The following is an 18,098-nucleotide window of genomic DNA, read 5'->3' on the forward strand; positions in this document are numbered from 1 at the left end:
TTACATGCCCACCAAGTTTCGTGTACCCCGGTCTTTCAGTGTCCCGGGAATCATTGACGGAAATTTGGGCATGCGAAAAAGAAAAAAAAATCTGACTAAACCTATATGACCGACGCTTCGCTGCGCAGCGGTCATAATAATCAAACAGTCCAAACGTAAATTAAATCCCAAACCAAACTGAACATCTTCTGCTTTTGATAGCCTAACGGTATGCCGCTCCAAACAAAATGTTTGTCTCACAATAAAACACACCACTTAACAAATAAAGGCCTGCCTCGAATACAAGCCTGCTCCAAATAAAGGTGCTGTGCTTTGCGCAGCCTAAGTAAATAAAATACCCCAGCCATAATTTGAGGATTTACGATAGTCTGTCTCCTAAACATCCCTCACCCATTATCCAGACATGCATGAAAACATTTGAAAACAAAACTCACAGCCATAGGTCATAGGTCAACCATAGAATGATGACTTTCTCTTCTGCATTGTCCTAACCGTTAAAATGAGGCATATATTGCGAGGCATTGCAGTAATGTTTACAGAGATACACTGTAAGGTTGACTGCAAAGATTAATATGCAGACTGTTACGATTGACTAACACACGCGCGCACACACACATTATCAAAATCATGCGCCGGACGCTTTAGGCTACTACAAAATCGGGACTGTCCCGGTTAAATCAGGACGTCTGGTCACATTCTGTGTGAGTACAAAAATACTCACAGAAATACAAAAATACAGTATTTGTACAGTATTTATTTTGATATATCATGTGGCTGCTGTATTTTGTTGTTCATTTTGATAAACTTAAAATAAGAGTATTTGATCTTTTATTTTAAAGTATATTTTGATGTATTTTTGCCCATCTCTGTATAATATCATGTACCAGAAACAACAGATATTGAATGGAGAAAGCACAGTAGCACATTTAGTGTAAAACACCAGTAGAAGTTGCACTCGGGGGTGCCAAATACTCATACAAATACAACATTTGAGTTAAAATATGTACATTTCCATGGATTTTCAGAGTGACTCAACATTTGTATGCATGCTAAGATCCTGTTGATCGTAAGTTGTTCTAGGCAGAGCTGTGGTAGATCATGTAGCAAGTCACATTCTTGGAAAGCCATTACTAATATGGGTCGCATGCTGGGGGCACAGGCCTTGATCCATACTTAGGGAACACAGAATACAAGCCAAAAAGCATATTTCATAAAAAAATACAAAAAACAGATAAAGATGAAGAAAAGATAAAAAAAATATATAAAAGTGAGTATATACAATTTAAAGTTCATAGAATAAAATAATTAAAAAGAATAAAAATGATTTAAGAAACTTTAATTCAGTGACTCCTTGTCCCCAGCATGTGACTATTTCTTTCATTGACTCATCACAGGTGTTCATTGAGGATGTGCGAGCTGAGTTTGTGGAGGAGTTCATCTGGCCATCAGTCCAAGCCAACGCCATTTACGAGGACCGCTACCTGCTGGGCACCTCGGTGGCGCGGCCCTGCATCGCCCGCAGGCAGGTGCAGATAGCTCGCCAGGAGGGGGCGCAGTACGTCTCCCATGGGGCCACAGGGAAGGTATGCGCAGTGCACATTTAGGGCAAAGTCTGACAAATTATCTTTATAATAGATTTATCTTGTGGCACAGGTAGGAATATTACGTTGACTCTGGGGTGCTGCTAGATAATTTGGGCCCTATGACAGACAATAATTCTGGGGCACCAGATAATATATAGTATTTATGGGGGTGGGGGGTGGCTCTCTAGGGGCCCCCTGTCAGTGCTGGGCCCTTAGAATCGTCCTAACTTTCCCCCTCCCAGCAGCGTCCCTACGTTGACTCATCAGTGTTCGTGATTAAGGTGTTGCGCATGGTGTTAAATTATCAAATTGAGTTTGCCTTGTTATTATTTTAGCTTTGGTTAAACTCTTTGTCCATCATTCAATTTAGGGCCCTTAGTTATTTAGGAGAGGTTTGTATTTTTATTATGGTAAGAGCAGATTGCTTTACAAGTTGACCATAAAGGAAAAGCGATTTTTCACATAAATCTGTTTTTTGAGGTCACCGAGTATTGTCGGTGACAAAACATTCTACAGTCAGCAATAAGCTATATTTTGTTCCGTGTGGAGTAGTTGGAAGGTTGTGCGAAAATATAAGATGCTTAATCCCTGAACCATTGATTGAACGTCTGAGAGTCTACACTGTCTTTTAAGTAGCCTATTTAGAAACATCTATGTAACTCAACCAGTTAGTCTATAAGTATAAGTATAAGTATATATACTCTTTTGATCCCGTGAGGGGAAATTTGGTCTCTGCATTTATCCCAATCCGTGAATTAGTGAAACACACACAGCACACAGTGTACACACAGTGAGGTGAAGCACACACTAATCCCGGCGCAGTGAGCTGCCTGCATCAACAGCGGCGCTCGGGGAGCAGTGAGGGGTTGGGTGCCTTGCTCTACCTAAAGTACCCATTCCTAGCGCTTATCGGTGTGCTTGCTGTGTTTAATAAATGGCAATAAGCGCCAAGATTTACAAGTCTTGTGCTCTTACATCAATAAAACTGCTTCAATCATGAGCATATTCAAACTATGACCACAAGTCAATTAAGGAGACAATTTGGACTTTGCTCTTATAACCTCTGGAAAAATAAATGCACACGCCAAGAGCAAGGTTAGTTGCAGGCATGCATGTGTTTGCTTTGTTTGCTGAGACATGTTGAAAAAAAATGAGTATGCCAGGGGTGCACATTGTATATGGAGTGCATAAAGACTGCGCCAAAGCTTGCCAAAACCTTTAGACTTCCAAACTTCCCGACCTATTTCTGCTGATCCAGGAAGCCGTGAGACTCCTTGTTTAGTCTTCTCAGATGGCTCCCAGTGGCTCAGTTGTATACGTTTAAATGTCTAGGTGACTCATTTGGCAATACGCTCTAGAGTTCCTTCAAAGAATGCACATGTGCCACTTCTGTTAGGAGCACCCTCTGAAGGAATGCAGATGCAGTTTTCAATATGGCCAATAGGGGGAGACACGTTACTATTTAAAGACAGATGCCCTGAATGATGTAATGGGGCTTTCCATTTGACTCGTAAATCACCCGCCCGAGTTGGAAATTGTAAATTTCCGAGCTTTCTTGCGGCATTTCACGCAGGCACGCCCCCTTTACCTCAGAGTTCTTGAGGGTACCCCGAGGTGGCCGTAAGACCTTACGACAAACATGGCTGACATGTACTTTCTTTGCATTTGTGCTTTGTTGTTTTTTATTTTAATGTATTTTAATGTCGATGCAATGCTCGTACACACTAGATTACATTGCTGCTTCAATCCGGTCACCAATTCATGCATTGCACGGTCTTGCTGCGTGTGCAATACAATGTAACAATTTGTTTTCCAGCCGGTTAGCTAGAGGCTACATGTAGCACAAAACAATAACCATGACTAGCCTCCTGCTAATGCCCCTCGTGGCTCGAGAGAAACATGACAGCACTTGTTGAAATTGAAATAGGCGAAATTGAGTTACTAAAACAAGTTTTTATTAGTAATTCACATTGACTATACCCAAGAAGGGAGAATGAGGGACGTGTTCTTGTGGTTCTTGTGTTCTAGACCAATGTCCAGCACTAACGAGACAGCTACTATACTGGTGGCATCAATGTTCTTCCCAAAAAGACTACAAACCCCAGCGTTCGTTAGCAACTCATTCTACATGTTGTATGGGTGGGCGTTCGATGATTTACGAGTCAAATGGAAAGCCCCAGAAATTACAGTATTTCTAAGTTGCTTTGGCGCATTTCTCAGATCAGAATGGTAGTTCTCAAAACTGTTTGTTCAAACTCCATATCATCCTATCACTTGTGCACATCATCAAAGCAGTTTCTTACATCCATGCAACTGATTTTGTACAAAGGTCTGCTGTTTTGTTACATTTTCAATGGGTAATGTCATGTTGGTCAAAATGCAATATACTGGCTCGCTGTTGAATAGTCCTACCCCATAAAACAAATTGGCCTTATTTCATCGCTTGTGTTATTACATGCGAATGTGAAACTACTGTCATAGTCTGTTTAGCATATACTTATATGTGACCTGACAGACAGGAATTTCAGGATGTATAGAAATATGTTCAGTGGTGCACAGCTCAAGGGGCTGACCAAGGGGTGTTTTACTGTATATTCATAGTCATATTTTTCATTTGTACAATGCTGTAAAAGTCTTTGTTTTCTTTATACAGTCACAATGTCTGTCAGCAGTAAAAACTTTGAAACATATTCACTCTCATTCAATCAACCCTCTTCACACACAATATGTAACATTATAGTTTTAAAATAGCTATGCCACATAAAAATAGTAAATAGAAAAATAGTAATGCCTTGCACATTGATTGTTAGAAAATACTTAAAGAGTAAACTGCCATATTGACAACAAGACAAAACCATTTGAGTATCTTGACATAAACAATGGCATCATGACTTGCCATTCTGATTGCACAGACCGTTCCATTGGTATTAACAGAGGGTTAAAGCGGAGCGAGAGGCTAGTAATCAAGGATCTTTGGTATTAATGCTTGCTTTTGACACATAAACAAAGCATTTTGAGCAAGATACATGCTTTTGCAGGTAATCCACTATGGGGTGCAGTTTGCACTAATTGTTTGGAGAAATCTGTTGTGCATATGTTAATTATGATTTGAGAAATGCACCAAAGCGACTGAGAAAAACTGTAATCGGGTAAATTTGTTGTCCACCTGTGCACGTTGGCTCACATAACTTTTTCGCTTTCTTTAATGACAATTATAGGGGCAAAGGTTTGCGGCAGAGGCGGACAGAGTACACCGCTTCATTACTTGAGTAAAAGTACAAATACCCTTTGCTAAATTTTACTCAAGTACAAGTAAAAGTACAACAGTCAGATGTCTACTTAAGTAACAGTACTGAAGTACTTGTTTTTAAAAGTACTTGAGTATCAAGAGTTCAAGAGTACATTTTCTAAATATTGCATTACTACTGCCACAGTGCTTACATTTATGTACAGAAACGTCCTACATGGAGTTATGAAAAATGTTAATGTTAATACCTTGGAGAATGTAAAAGGAATTGAAAGTAAAATCAAGTCATTTTCATCTTTTTACCATGTTGCCAGGGATGTGCAGTATTTCTAATACATGTATTTAAAATACGTATTTCAAATACAAAATACTATTTTGTAATTGAAACACTTGAAGCGAACACTATCATTAACTTGTTCAGAAAATTGAAATAGTCTGGTGAGGCGGTTGGCACATTCCCGGGATGGACCTGCTGCGTCTTCATTGTTTCGTCCATGGTTTTGTCTCTTATCTAAATCTGACCATGGAGTTGACTTTGGCAGAAAGCTGAAGGTGATTGCTGACAGGCTGTCCCAATCAGTGGTGCCTGCACAATCCAATCACGTTTGAGAGGGAAACAACAAATTGAGGGTTTCCGAGATTTTTCTTTTTTCCTTTTTTTTTTTTTAGAAGAAGTAACGGGTACTCACGGGTCCGGCTCTGGTTTGCGGTAATCTGACTACAAGTTGCCTATGTTTCAAAAAGTTGGTGCATACTCTCTTTAAGGTCCAGTAACCTGTAGTATCTTCTACTTTGTACACACTTACTGCATTTACCCTGTGCACCTCTACTTCATTAAGCACATATATCACAAATCCCCATTTTCTCTCTCTCTCTCTCTCTCTCTCTCTCTCTCTCTCTCTCTCTCTCTTTCTCACACTCACACACACACACACACACTCACAAGACTTTTGTAAGGTCTCCTCACTATTTGTGTTGGAACTGGAAGAGAGCGATTCCAACACAAATCCCTCTTAGCCTATACCTTCCCTTCCATGTGTGTCAGTGGCAGCACAGCATAGATCACTTTGTAAAGGACTTTACGCAGCGCTGTCTGATTATTGAGGCATTAATGTTATTATTTTAGTAATGGTGATGGCTGGGTTAGTTGAGTAAATATTTAATTGCGAATGACCAATATATTACTTTCTCTTTAAAGGGAAATGACCAAATTCGCTTTGAGCTGACCTGCTACGCTCTCTACCCTGACGTTAAAGTAAGTGCTCTTCCATGGTTTCTGGTGTCTTTCTGATAATGTTCGTTTAGTAGTTCGCCATCACAGCCAGTTTCTTCTGAACTGCCCTCAGATCATTGCTCCCTGGAGGATCCCAGAATTCTACACCCGTTTCAAGGGTAGGAAGGACCTGATGGAATATGCTGAGGTAGAAACCAGAGGCTTTTGGCCGTCAAACATTTGCTTCTCCCTGGTTGCTGTCTGGTTATGCTTTTAGTTTTTTTTTTTTCCTTTTTGTTGACAGCAATTCTGTTTTTAACATTTCTAAACTGTTAAATTGTTTCTGACAAATTATGAATTGTTTCTAAAATGATAAAATTCAGTCAAACGGTCTAGATATGTCCAGGTTAGTGCTAATCAAATGCTGATGAGTAAGTACTTGATAGCTGGATGAAATAGGGATGGAATGTTAAAGATATTCCTCTAGAGGGAGCTGTTGGTTCTTGTGAGAACTATTATAAGAAATGGCAAGATGCCATTATAGTAAAGTATCCTTGTCTTTTAAGCCCACAGGGATTAGTTAAATAGCAGTAACTATGGTGACTAATTTTGTCGTCTGAGTCTTTCTTTATGTGTTTAGCTTAGACCTTTTGAAACATAACTGATTTTAGATTTAATCAAAGGCATTTTATGCGGCTGATTGTCAGTGGAAATTCAGTTTATCTGTGTGCCGTTAGTATTGCACACAGCCGTGCCTCATGAAACGCAAGTAAGTTTCTGTAAGTTTGGAATGCACCGACTAACAGTGTGATGCATAGCCTAGCATTACTTTTAGTCTGGTGAACGGAGAAAATATTAAATACTCTGGCACCATGAACTGCTCCAGATTCGGTTTCCTTTTGCATGGGCAAACGTGTGTGTGTGTGTGTGTGTGTCACCAAATCTATATGGCTTTAACACTAGATGTTGACTGCTGACTTACAGACATCATGCAGCACATTTTGCATGACTTAAATCTGTTACACGCAGTGTGTTATTGTATTACAGTGCTTGATTACAGTGATTGCAAAAATGATCACAACACCAGTATGAGATGTCCAACTGTAAGATAAAAAGAAAGATTCTCCTTGACCATTTCCTCTAAGAGAAGAGCCAGATTTTTGCCAGGGCTGTTTGTGTCATCTTGTAGTGGTGTGACTGAGAGTTCCTTCTCTCCCACAGAAACATGGCATCCCAGTGCCTGTCACTCCAAAGGCGCCATGGAGCATGGACGCTAACCTCATGCACATCAGGTGAACCATGATGATTTTGACTTAATGAGTGAGTGAGTGAGTGAATGCATTTTCAAAGCATTTGCCTACTGTGTGTTTCACACAGGTAAAAATGTTTTTGCAAATTAATTAAATGGTAGTAAATGGCCAAAGTGTGTTGTATAATGCATTAAGGCTTTTTTGAAGGTGTTACAACATGTATTACACATGTCTTATCTCTCTGTAAGGTGATAATTTGTTGAGTTACTCAATTTTGATAATATTGAATTGTATCTGTCTGAACAGCTACGAGTCCGGTATCCTGGAGAACCCAAAGGTAACCTGTTTTTCCTCATCTTCGTTGATAGGTCTTTGTGTCATGTCATTAATAAATATTCCATATCATGGCTATTACTAACATTTATTGACCTTTATATTGATGTGTAATTGATTGCATTGTCATTTAGTTTGTCAATTAGTTTGTCAATTAGTAGGCATTAAAGGCGCAGTGAAGTGCAAGGCAGTAAATAATAATGCTAGGTCGAAGCTATTTTGGTATTATATGTCATTGCTCACATCAGCTAGCAATTCTGCAGATGAATCCAAGCTAATGTTACCAAAGTGCAAATGTTTAATCAACTATCACACATATGTTCCTTGCTGGCCATTGTTGTTTTAAAATGGCGCACGTACATGGAGATTCGACCCCAGCTAATATGTAAATTTAAGGATTTCTAAGCCAATAGGTATGCTTTGAATTGGTGGTGGTGTTAATTAAACATGAATAAGGCCAAATTTGTGAATGGGAAATGTTTATTTTGTTAACAAACAACTGAAAATGTTACACAGTGGACCTTTGTTATGAATATATGTAGTGTATTTCAGTATTTCAGAATTGTATTCCTCTCTTGGTATGGAGCACTTCCTCTTATTGTAGGAATGGTTCGGTGTTGTGTTGAGGCAACCTGGAACCTAAAAATATGATATGTAGTTCAGTGTTGCCAATAAAACCTCATGGAAGTGTAAGGAATAAACAGTTCAGCTACACAAAGTCTTGTAGTACTTGATATTATATGATCAAAATCCTGAGCGCAAACATGGGTGGATCAACACATGAGATTGGCGTGGGAGGTCTATGTATAATCGACTATCTACAAAGCAACACCATTTTTTTTAATTTTTTTTTTAAGTATATTTTTTTGGGCTTTTATGCCTTTAATGCAACAGGAAGTAAGTGGGAGAGAGAGTCGGGGTGGGATCCGGAAAAGACCACGGGGCGGGAATCGAACCCGGGTCGCCGGCGTACGGTGCAGGTGCCCCAGCCAGTTGCGCCACGGCTGGGGCCAAAGCAACACCATTTTTGTGAAACTCTTGAATGATTTCATGACAGGCAGTCCTCCCGCACAAGAACGTCTGTTTCCTCTGATGTAAACCGCACCATTTACGACTGGAAATTGACTCCATTGTTGAACAATTACTGAGCTCTGTGTGAACGTTAAAGGTTGTATCAGCGATAGCAAAAAAAGGGCCAAACATAAATGATCACATTCATCTAATCTTTCCTAATGATCCGCTAGCTGCCCTCCCCATAAGCAGGCCATCAAAAAAACGCATCTCTGTAGGCAGCCTAGGCTCTGAGATCTGCACACAAAAACAATTGCTAACAACAAGTGTTGCCAACCACTCAAAAGCAAAATAAAGTGTTCCAACCAATAACCGACGAGATGTGCGTTCAGGAGAGTTTCAATTGCACGGGAGAGAGGGGGAGGGAGAAGCGAGCTAGCTCTCTGTTTTGTTTGAACATCAACAGAAGTTACGTTACCCCACCATCGCTGATACAACCTTTGATAAGGTGTGGTCAAATCATTGTGATTGACAGATAAAGAATAACATCGTTAACACATCCACTAATTACTCAACCTAATAAGGCTTGATTGGGCCCTCCGTTGTGTCAATGAAATTAGAAAATGTTGGTATTCCTGCCTGTTCAGACATAACATAGCTTGTCGCACTATTAAATTAGGCCCCTTTGAGTATTTTGGAGTTTCTTTGGGTAATTTGCATGGCCACCACAGCATATGTTCCTATCCATCATGATCAAAGAGCAAGCGTGATGTTTATGTGACTGTTTGCTAAGACTGATGGATAGCGATGGCCTCAGTTGTGGTTTTAACTCCGCCGACTCTGCCTCCCAGAAGTCCGGTCGGCAAAACCACACAGAGAGAGACGCCCAACTAGAAAAAGTCAAGGGTCAAGCACATATGGCAGGTCACCGACTTTTAAAGCACATCCTTTCATTTTTTCTCACTCTCTCTCTCTTTGTCTCTCTCTCTTTCCCTCTCTCTCTCTCTGTGTCCCACTCTATCTCTCTCTTTCAACCGCCTCTCCTTGCGGGTTGCGAGTATGGAAGGCGCAATGGCGAGGGACTCCCACACAGACACTGACTGACTTGTCGTGAGAGTGGGCCGAGGTAATTTCCAATTTCATGGGAGCGAGAGGGTAAGGGTTGGGAGAGGGGTAGGGGTGAGCTGGGGTGGGGTGACCCAGCTGGGCCCTCCTGGGCTCTCCCTGGTTCCTCAAGGGCCATTGTTAACCCCCCTCCCTCCTCCCCAACCCACTTTCCGTCGCTGCCGCAGGCCCCACAACGTGGGAGGGGACCCATTTCAGTGTGACACCGTGACACCAAGATGTCACCAGTAACAGTAAACTACAAAGGCGACGGCATCGGGACCGACAGGACCCTTCTGAGAGGAAAAAAAAAACTAAAAGAAAGAAAGAAATGGCATGTTGAGGCGAAGGAGGGAGGGCTGGAGGGAGGCTTCTTTCTTTTTAATTCACCCTTCTGTATCCATCTCTTTCTACTCCCTCTCGTTCCTCTGTATCCATTTCTTTCTTTCACTTTACACATGAGTGTGTAAGTGTGTGTGTGTGTGAGAGAGAGAGAGAGAGAAGAATCCACTGTATCAGCCCTTTGGTTCCCACTGCTTGAAGAAATAGGCTCAACCTAATACATCATAATAGCATTGTTCTTGCACCCTACTTATAATTCAACACAGTTTAATATACCCAGTAACAAAAACCCTGTGCATTAATATTCAGCATGGCCACAATAGGCCTGTAAAAGTAGTTAAAGACAAGCAGTGCAGCAACTAAAACTGACAGAGAGTTGTTAAGCTTCACTGCATGTCACCTGAAGAAACTGAACGATAATGTGCTTCGTGTCTGACGTAGGGGAAAAGGCATTCACACACATTCAGTGCAAAGTAGAACACGCATCCAACAAACGGGAGTAGGGTACACATGTGAGCCAAACACACACACACACACACACACAGCTTCTATTTCATAAACTATTTGTACCTCCCTCCATGTCTACCTGCTCTAGCTTTGAACACCTGAAAAGGGATGCGGGGCGAAACTTGTACTGCATGCAACAGTGTGCGGATTCTTCACACACTCACAGTCCTACAGTATGTCCACTGTGCACACAGAATTTGCCGTTACACTTCAGAGCTTCTGAAAAGCTAGTCATTTGCCAGGTCATCTCAGGTATGTCACCCTTAAGTAATGGCTTCACCGAATCTGTGTCATTAAGTCTATAATTGTGTCATTAGGCAAATGGCTCGGGTTAGCCTGCAGGGAAGTGGTGTGGAGAGGGTTGTCATGGTGTTATGCATTTTGGACTCGGGTTACCTTACAAGCCAGGAGGGTGTGTTTACAGTCAACGCGGCCCACCAGTCACACAAATCCCCACTCTCTGTGCTCAGATTGTACACAAGTCGCTGGTGTGTTTTGGGGCATATGTTCCTAACAATGCAGGGCTCCTTGTCCATCATGATCTGATTTCACCAGTGGAGTATGCTACTGGTGGCGTTGACTGAAGGTGTTATAAGAACACTTGTGAGTGCACTTGTTGTTCTACCGTTATAGGAGTAGCCAGATCATGAAGAGGTTCTTAGATACAGGGACTGAAGACAAAATGATATTCACAGGGTTCCCACGGGTCATGGAATTTCTGAAATATCAAGGAATTTTAGAAAGTCTATTCCAGACATGGAATGTCAGGGAATTTGAACATTCTTGGGTCAAAGTCATGGAATATCAGGGAATTTTGTTGAAACAGTTTAAAATTGACTTGCCAAAATACATTAATACAGATATATTTCCACACAGAATTGGTGTATATTTGGTTATTAGCTTTACTGCTTGTTTGAGTAGTTGTGGTTAGCCCAACTTTATTTATTCAATGCCCATTTATTCATCTTATACTCAAAAAAAGTAAAAGATTCTGGAACGCTCTGTGGCTGCTCTGAAATCTTTGGTTGGTATATTGTATCATTCATATAGTAGGCCATGGACGTTTTGTTTGTTTATTGTCAGGGAAAAGTCATGGAATTTTACATTTTACTTTGAGTGGGAACCCTGTATTCATTTTAGTTTGTTTGTGTAAAAACATACATTTTCAGTTCCTGTTCCAGTGTTCTAAGGCCTCTCTAAATGGTAACCGGTTAGAATTACATTGCCTTTACAAATTGTATTGATTTATGGCAGGTGGCACACTAGCATAAGCTTTTTTCTGCACAACAGCCTTAAAGCATAAATAAAACAGGGTTTCCATGGGGTTATGAAAAGTCATAACAAAGTCTTACATTTAATAAAAAGTATTTTGGCCTTAAAAAGTCATAGAAATGTCCGGATTTTCCATACAAGGTCATAAATCACATTTAGTCATGTCTTAAATTTATACACGTGTTCATTCATTGATTCTACCATCGCCTTTTTCCCCTGAAAAATGCGCTGGCGGCGGCATTCATTCGTTCTGCTTGTTGTAGTTCTGTCTGAGGAATCTGAGTGTTAGCCAGAACTACAAGGTCCTTGCGGCAGTGCAGCAAACAGACTTGTCTGAAGGATTTAATCGCCAGACTTTCACAGAAATCCGCACAAACTCCTATTTGTTTTTCATTTTGAACGGGAATTATTTTCTGTAATTCGTGTAGGTCATACATTTAAATCATAATGGTCATCAAAAGGCCTAAAAAGTCTTAAATTTGACTGATTTAACCCTGCAGAAGCCCTGTAAGAGTACATTAGCTATAAAAGGCTAACTGTTAAAAAGTAGGCAATTATCCTATGTAATATTAGATCTTTAAAAATGTCTGATAGCCTAACTTCAGGCACAAAAAATGTCCTTGCTTTAAGCCCTGGTGCTACCAACTGCATGATACTAGGCCTAAATATTTTCTTAATGTCTCTGGTATGTTATTTCAAACAATGTTTCTGTAATTTATGCTACATGGAAGATGATAATAAATATAGCAAGGAGGAAGCGTACGTTTTTTTCTGTATGCTAAATGAAGATTTAAATGGTTCTTGACAAGACAGTGTTTGTTTCCCTATTTTTTGTCTGTCTACTTACCTATATCATTCTATGTTATCTACTTATCTATCTATCTCTATCGACTCTCACTCGTTCTATCGCTCTTATCGTTCTGGCACTCTTGTCATTCTATCTTTCGTTTTACCGATCTTATCGTTCTATCTATCGTTCTATCGCTCTTATCATTATATCATTTGTTTTCTCACTCCATCTATCTATCTCTCCTTTTGCTCTCTCTCTCTCTCTCTCTATCACTTGTCCTCCCTCTCTGACCCTCTTGACAAGTGTTCATGGCCTGGAGCTGGGTGCCAGTCAGCACAACAGTGCTTAAAACGAGATCCCCTCACTAAACTCCCTGGAGCCAGGGATAAGTGTGTGTGTGTGTGTGTGTGTGCCACCCTCTCTCTGGGGTGGGTTGGTGCAGGCAAGGCGCAGGGCTGGAGCGTTGTTGTTTGGTAAACAGAAGGAGACCTTTGATCAGATGAAACCCGTCGGCTGCGTCCGACCTGTTGGGGCTACACTGGGGGTCCAGAAGTGCTGCTGCCACAGAGGCCGAGCAGGAGAGGAAATGAGTTCTGAGTCAGTGGCTACTTTATGGATGAGCCCAAGGCCTCTCTGCCCAAAGGGACCGGATGTGTGTGTGTGTGTGTGTGTGTGTGTGTGTGTGTGTGTGTGTGTGTGTGTGTGTGTGTGTGTGTGTGTGTGTGTGTGTGTGTGTGTGTGTGTGTGTGCGCGTGTGTCTTGCTCTCCTTGTGTAACCCCAGAGTTGTAAACTTGTGTGACTTGGACAATGACCACAGTTAGACACATTGTTGGCAAATGGCTGATCCATGTCTCTCTGTTGAGGTGTTAAAGGTACACTAAAGACTTTCAACTTCACATAGCCAATTTGATGCTAAACAAACTTGTATTAGGCAAATCGTTCACCTAGCATAGCTATGCAGCATAGACAGCATAGACGTCGCTACCGAGAAAACCAGCCATGCAACTTCAAGAACGGCGGCCAGACAAATCTCACAAGAATCGTGAAACATTACCTCGTCAGTAGATATAGCTCTTTGGAGATAGTTTTTGCCTGTTGTTAATCCTTCACCTCCACAACAAAATCATTTTTTTTTACTTGTGTACAGGGAGGATAAGTCACAAGAAGTTTGCTATTTACAACAGCAGAGTAAAATATAAATACTGTATATTGCGACTCTAGAGGGAGCTCTACAGTCGCCGAAAATACCTAAACCTGCAAAAACTCACTCATGAATAAGGGGCCCAACAGGAATCTGTTGGAGTGTTTTGTTTTGAAACTATAGTATAGGAAATATCGGCTCTTTTTGATCAATACTGTCATACATTTTCTGTACAAGAGAGAAAGATTGACATTTACAGAATCTTCTGGGATTCAAAATGTCTATATCTGGAACTCAGTCAATCGTGCATTTTAACCAAATGTTGTGTGTAAAAAAATGCTAATTATAAATTCTAATCCTTGCCTCTGTTTACCATATTTATGACTTGTGTCTAAAAGAAGAGGGAGGCTAGACCAGAAAACACAGTCATTTAAGTCTCACTTCCAAGTCAGTGATCAAGCAATCTTCCATTCTCTCCCTCCTTCCCCCTCCTATCTTCCTCCACAGTTCTTTCCTTCATCTCTTCCTTTTCCCCCCTCTCTCTCTTATTGCACATTTTCTCTCTCTCTCTCTTTTCCCCTCTCTTCCTACCTCTCTTTCCCCCTCTTTTCTCCCTCTCTATTGCACATAATTTCACTCCCTCCCTCTCATTTTCCCTCTCTCTCTGTTGCTCCATTCTCTCCATGCCTCTCTTTCTCTCTACTTCTTTTCCTCCTCCTGTCTTGTTCCTCAATTCTCTTTCTCCTTCCATCTCTGTCTTTCCTGTCTCCCTCTGTCTCTGCACTTTGCCCTTTCACCTCTGAGATTTGATTGAAAGGCAATGAGGCAGCTAACGTGTGGAAAGACAGAGATTTTCCAGTGCTTCGGGGATCATTCTGCGGCCTATCATCCTCTGTCTCTCTCTCTCTCTCTCTCTCTCTCTCTCTCTCTCTTTCTCTCTCGCTTTCTCTCTCTGTCCCAACAATGTAGCGAGCGCCAAGGCCAAGTGGAGAACCGGCAAACGTCAGTCCGATGTAGTGACACAACGCCGCGGTTCACGGCCCATTTGCCATCAATACACTCTTTCTCTTGCACTTCATCACGCTTTTTTTCTCTATCACTCTCTCTCTCATTCTCTCTCTCACTCGCTTTTTTCCAGATTGATATGACATGGGAAGGCCCACCTGCGGTGGGTTGGAATTGAAATGCATTGATCTGAACAAGTTATCCTCTCCCTCTTTCTCTCCGAACAACTCTATTCCTACCCCTCTTTCCACATGTGTGTGTTTTTCTCTCTGTGTTTTTGATTTCATAGAGTTTTGGATAAAGTATTACAGTATTCAGACTTTAGGATTTTACGACCTAAAGATTTGACCCATGTGAATCATACAGGTCAAGGGGAGGGGGTGTAGGTATGATTAACATTGATAATTGATGAATAGTGAACTTAAAGGATATCTGTGGGTCACACACACATTACTGTAGTGAGGTCAGGTACTGTAGTCCGTGATGGTACGACTGCATTTATGCTCTCACTATCAGGCTCTCAAAGTCTGTCACGGACCGTCCGGACAGTCCACAAGTCCAAACACCGTCCACGGCATGCACAAAATGGAAAGTACAACTATTGCAGCAGTAATATATATATATATATTAGGGCTGTCAATCGATTAAAAAAATTAATCAAATTAATTACATACTCTGTGATTAATTAATCTAAATTAATCGCATATATATTTTTTGCTGTGAAAGTATTTTAAATATTTAAATTCAAATGAATCATTGAATAATCAGCATTAGTGACATTAAAGTTCAAAAACTCTTTTATTATTATTTTCACTGTTCAAATAATGGCCATAATAATCTATGATATGACCTAATATGCTGAGGAAATCAATTCAAAAGTGGAAGAAGTTTTTTTTTCACATACAAGGCATTTCAGGCCACAGATATAACCTAGGGGACACAATGAAAATAAATTAACACTCCCCTGAATGTCAACACTATTTCTTTGCATTGATGTGCGACTTTAGAGTTGATGAACTCCGGTGATATGCAAATTCCTTGCTGCAGACATTGCAGAGGGCTTTATTTTAATCAACACTTTATTTTTATCAACATCAGGCCGTTTTTTAAAAGTAAATGTTCCAATCAATGATCTAGGCAGCACATTTTCTTCTCTCTCCTTTAATTTACAGTCTAATGGTTACTGACTAGAATGGCTCGGGGTCAAAGGTCACACGGAATCGATTAATCTGCGTTATTTTTTTTAATCAGTTATTTTTTCTCAAATTAATTAATCAAAATTAATCAGTTATTTTGACAGCCCTAATATATATATTAATATATTACATTATATTTTGTTTTTTTTTGGGTGAGACCTGGCTGTCCCTATTCGGATGCCACACCGAGCGAGCACATCTGTGCAAGGTTGTTTGCAGATGTCCAACATTTTAAAGCAAGTGGTTACCTAGTCGTGATTTCGATTTGACTGAATGGTTCATATGTTACATGAATGTTGGAATATTGGAAATTCTTACCTACTGAAGTAATTGGCCACAATAGGAATACAGGTTTTTAATAACCTCAGATTTCACTTATGTTGTAAGTCAGACACAAGTCACAGAGCTAGAGCTAATAGTTTATAGTCTAATATTGATGACTTGCAGGTAGGCCCAGTGGATGATTTCTTTAAACCGTTTTCACAGAATTGTGCGTCTGATGCACAAAATCGGAAAAGCTGTAGCTGTATGGATGTATGCAGAGTGCCTACGGGGTGGGGGGTGGGGGGGTGGCCCTCTGACAGGGACTCTTTTAAAAAAAGAAAAAGATAAAAAAAAAAAACTCCTTTTAAGGCCTGTCACTTTGGCCCGATTCTTTTCCTCATATCCCGCCAGGGCACCCAGGCGTAAAATCCAGGGAGTCTGATGCACCGGGCAGGGCAATTTCAGTGTTTAGTTAAAAGGAAAGTGACGATTGGGACTCATCACGGCGTCTGGATTAGTTATTGCTCGACGGCAATATTTGTCTGGTAAAGGTTTCCATTTAAATGCACCCGGTGGTTATTTTGCATAGTTTTCATCCCCTCCCTGCAATTTGCTTCAGCTCACGGGGCAGCAATGGCCGTCTCCACCCCTCCAGATGCCTCCTAATTGCCGGGGGGCCTGTCAGCACCATCCAGCATTCATCACCCTCAGAGCCTTATCCATGGATGCGCTATGTCCGTTTTTGCCAAAGTGCAAATGTGTTCTTGCCTGCCTAGCGTGAACTAATGTTTCCCCATGTGTTCCTCCCGGTCCCATGGGCCTCAGACTACGTTTGGAGGAAAGGCAAAAATGGCCGTTCACCCAACAGAAAGCAATTCAATGGTTACCTGTCAAGGCCAGTTCGACTTATCACCTGAAGAGGGACATGTTGGAGTGTTGACGAGACCTCATTCCCCATTTCAATTTCCAGTGTTTATTTTTTTCTTTATTTTGAGGTTGTGGATAGCATTTCTTTGCGCTTGGGCGCATTTCTTCTATAGTGGGATCAGAGGTAGATGTGGTTTTGTGTGTGTGTGTGTGTGTGTGTGTGTGTGTGTGTGTGTGTGTGTGTGTGTGTGTGAGAGAGAGAGACTTTTTTTGGAAAGGGAGGTGGTCCTGACTCCATCTCTGGGTGCATCACTCTGTCTTGTGGCCCCCTGCTGTGAAGGGCAGCTTGGGGGAAAATGAAACCAAACAGAGGGGAAAAATGGGACATTGATTTTTTGATGTCATTTCACTTACATCTTGATGGCATTTCAAGGCTGGTGTATCCCCCCCCCCCCTTCCTCCATCGCACATCGCACAAACCCTTGTTGTGACCCATACAGTCCCCTTTACATCATTTTGACATGTTTTATTAATGTTTTTACCATTTGTAATATCGGAAATGCAGGCAATCAGAAGATGTTCCAACTTTAAAGTGCCACAGAACTTTGAGGGACGTTAGGCTATATTCACTTCTAGCCCAGATAAATAGCCAGGCTAAACTGGACCATATGAGACTGATCATGTTTTATTTATTTTATGGTTCCTATTGAGAGAGAGAGAGAGAGAGAGAGAGAGAGAGGTCAGAGGTCCGTCAGATAAACAGAGTGGATGTAGTTGCATTACAGTGTGGTCACATAGGCCGAGATAAATGTCCCCTCTCCCCACTGCCTTTCGGCGGCTGGCAGCAGCAAACCGATCAGACGAGTACGAGATGATGATCAAGTTTATCGTTGCCTACGATAGGTAGGCCTAGTGAAACTTCCCTTCACCAAGTTCAGTCCGAAATAATTATTCACCAGAAAAATAGTTTGA

The 18,098-nt window shown here is 41.1% G+C and overlaps 1 protein-coding gene across 1 annotated transcript in view; it reads left to right on the plus strand.

The window, feature by feature from the left end:
- ass1 (argininosuccinate synthase 1) overlaps window positions 1-18,098 on the plus strand; it is a 52,460-nt gene that overhangs the window by 10,224 nt on the left and 24,138 nt on the right. Inside the window, exons 4-8 of the mRNA XM_076283264.1 lie at window positions 1,395-1,583; window positions 6,029-6,085; window positions 6,177-6,251; window positions 7,265-7,335; window positions 7,600-7,630. Coding sequence (XP_076139379.1) covers window positions 1,395-1,583; window positions 6,029-6,085; window positions 6,177-6,251; window positions 7,265-7,335; window positions 7,600-7,630 — 423 coding nt within the window. The remainder of the gene's footprint in view (window positions 1-1,394; window positions 1,584-6,028; window positions 6,086-6,176; window positions 6,252-7,264; window positions 7,336-7,599; window positions 7,631-18,098) is intronic.

The sequence above is a fragment of the Alosa pseudoharengus genome, unplaced genomic scaffold (genome assembly GCF_046254945.1).
Source record: "Alosa pseudoharengus isolate Yale_2024_CS ecotype anadromous, Long Island Sound unplaced genomic scaffold, YU_APseudo_1.1 YU_APseudo_1.1_scf_14, whole genome shotgun sequence".
Taxonomy (NCBI): Eukaryota; Metazoa; Chordata; class Actinopteri; order Clupeiformes; family Clupeidae; genus Alosa; species Alosa pseudoharengus.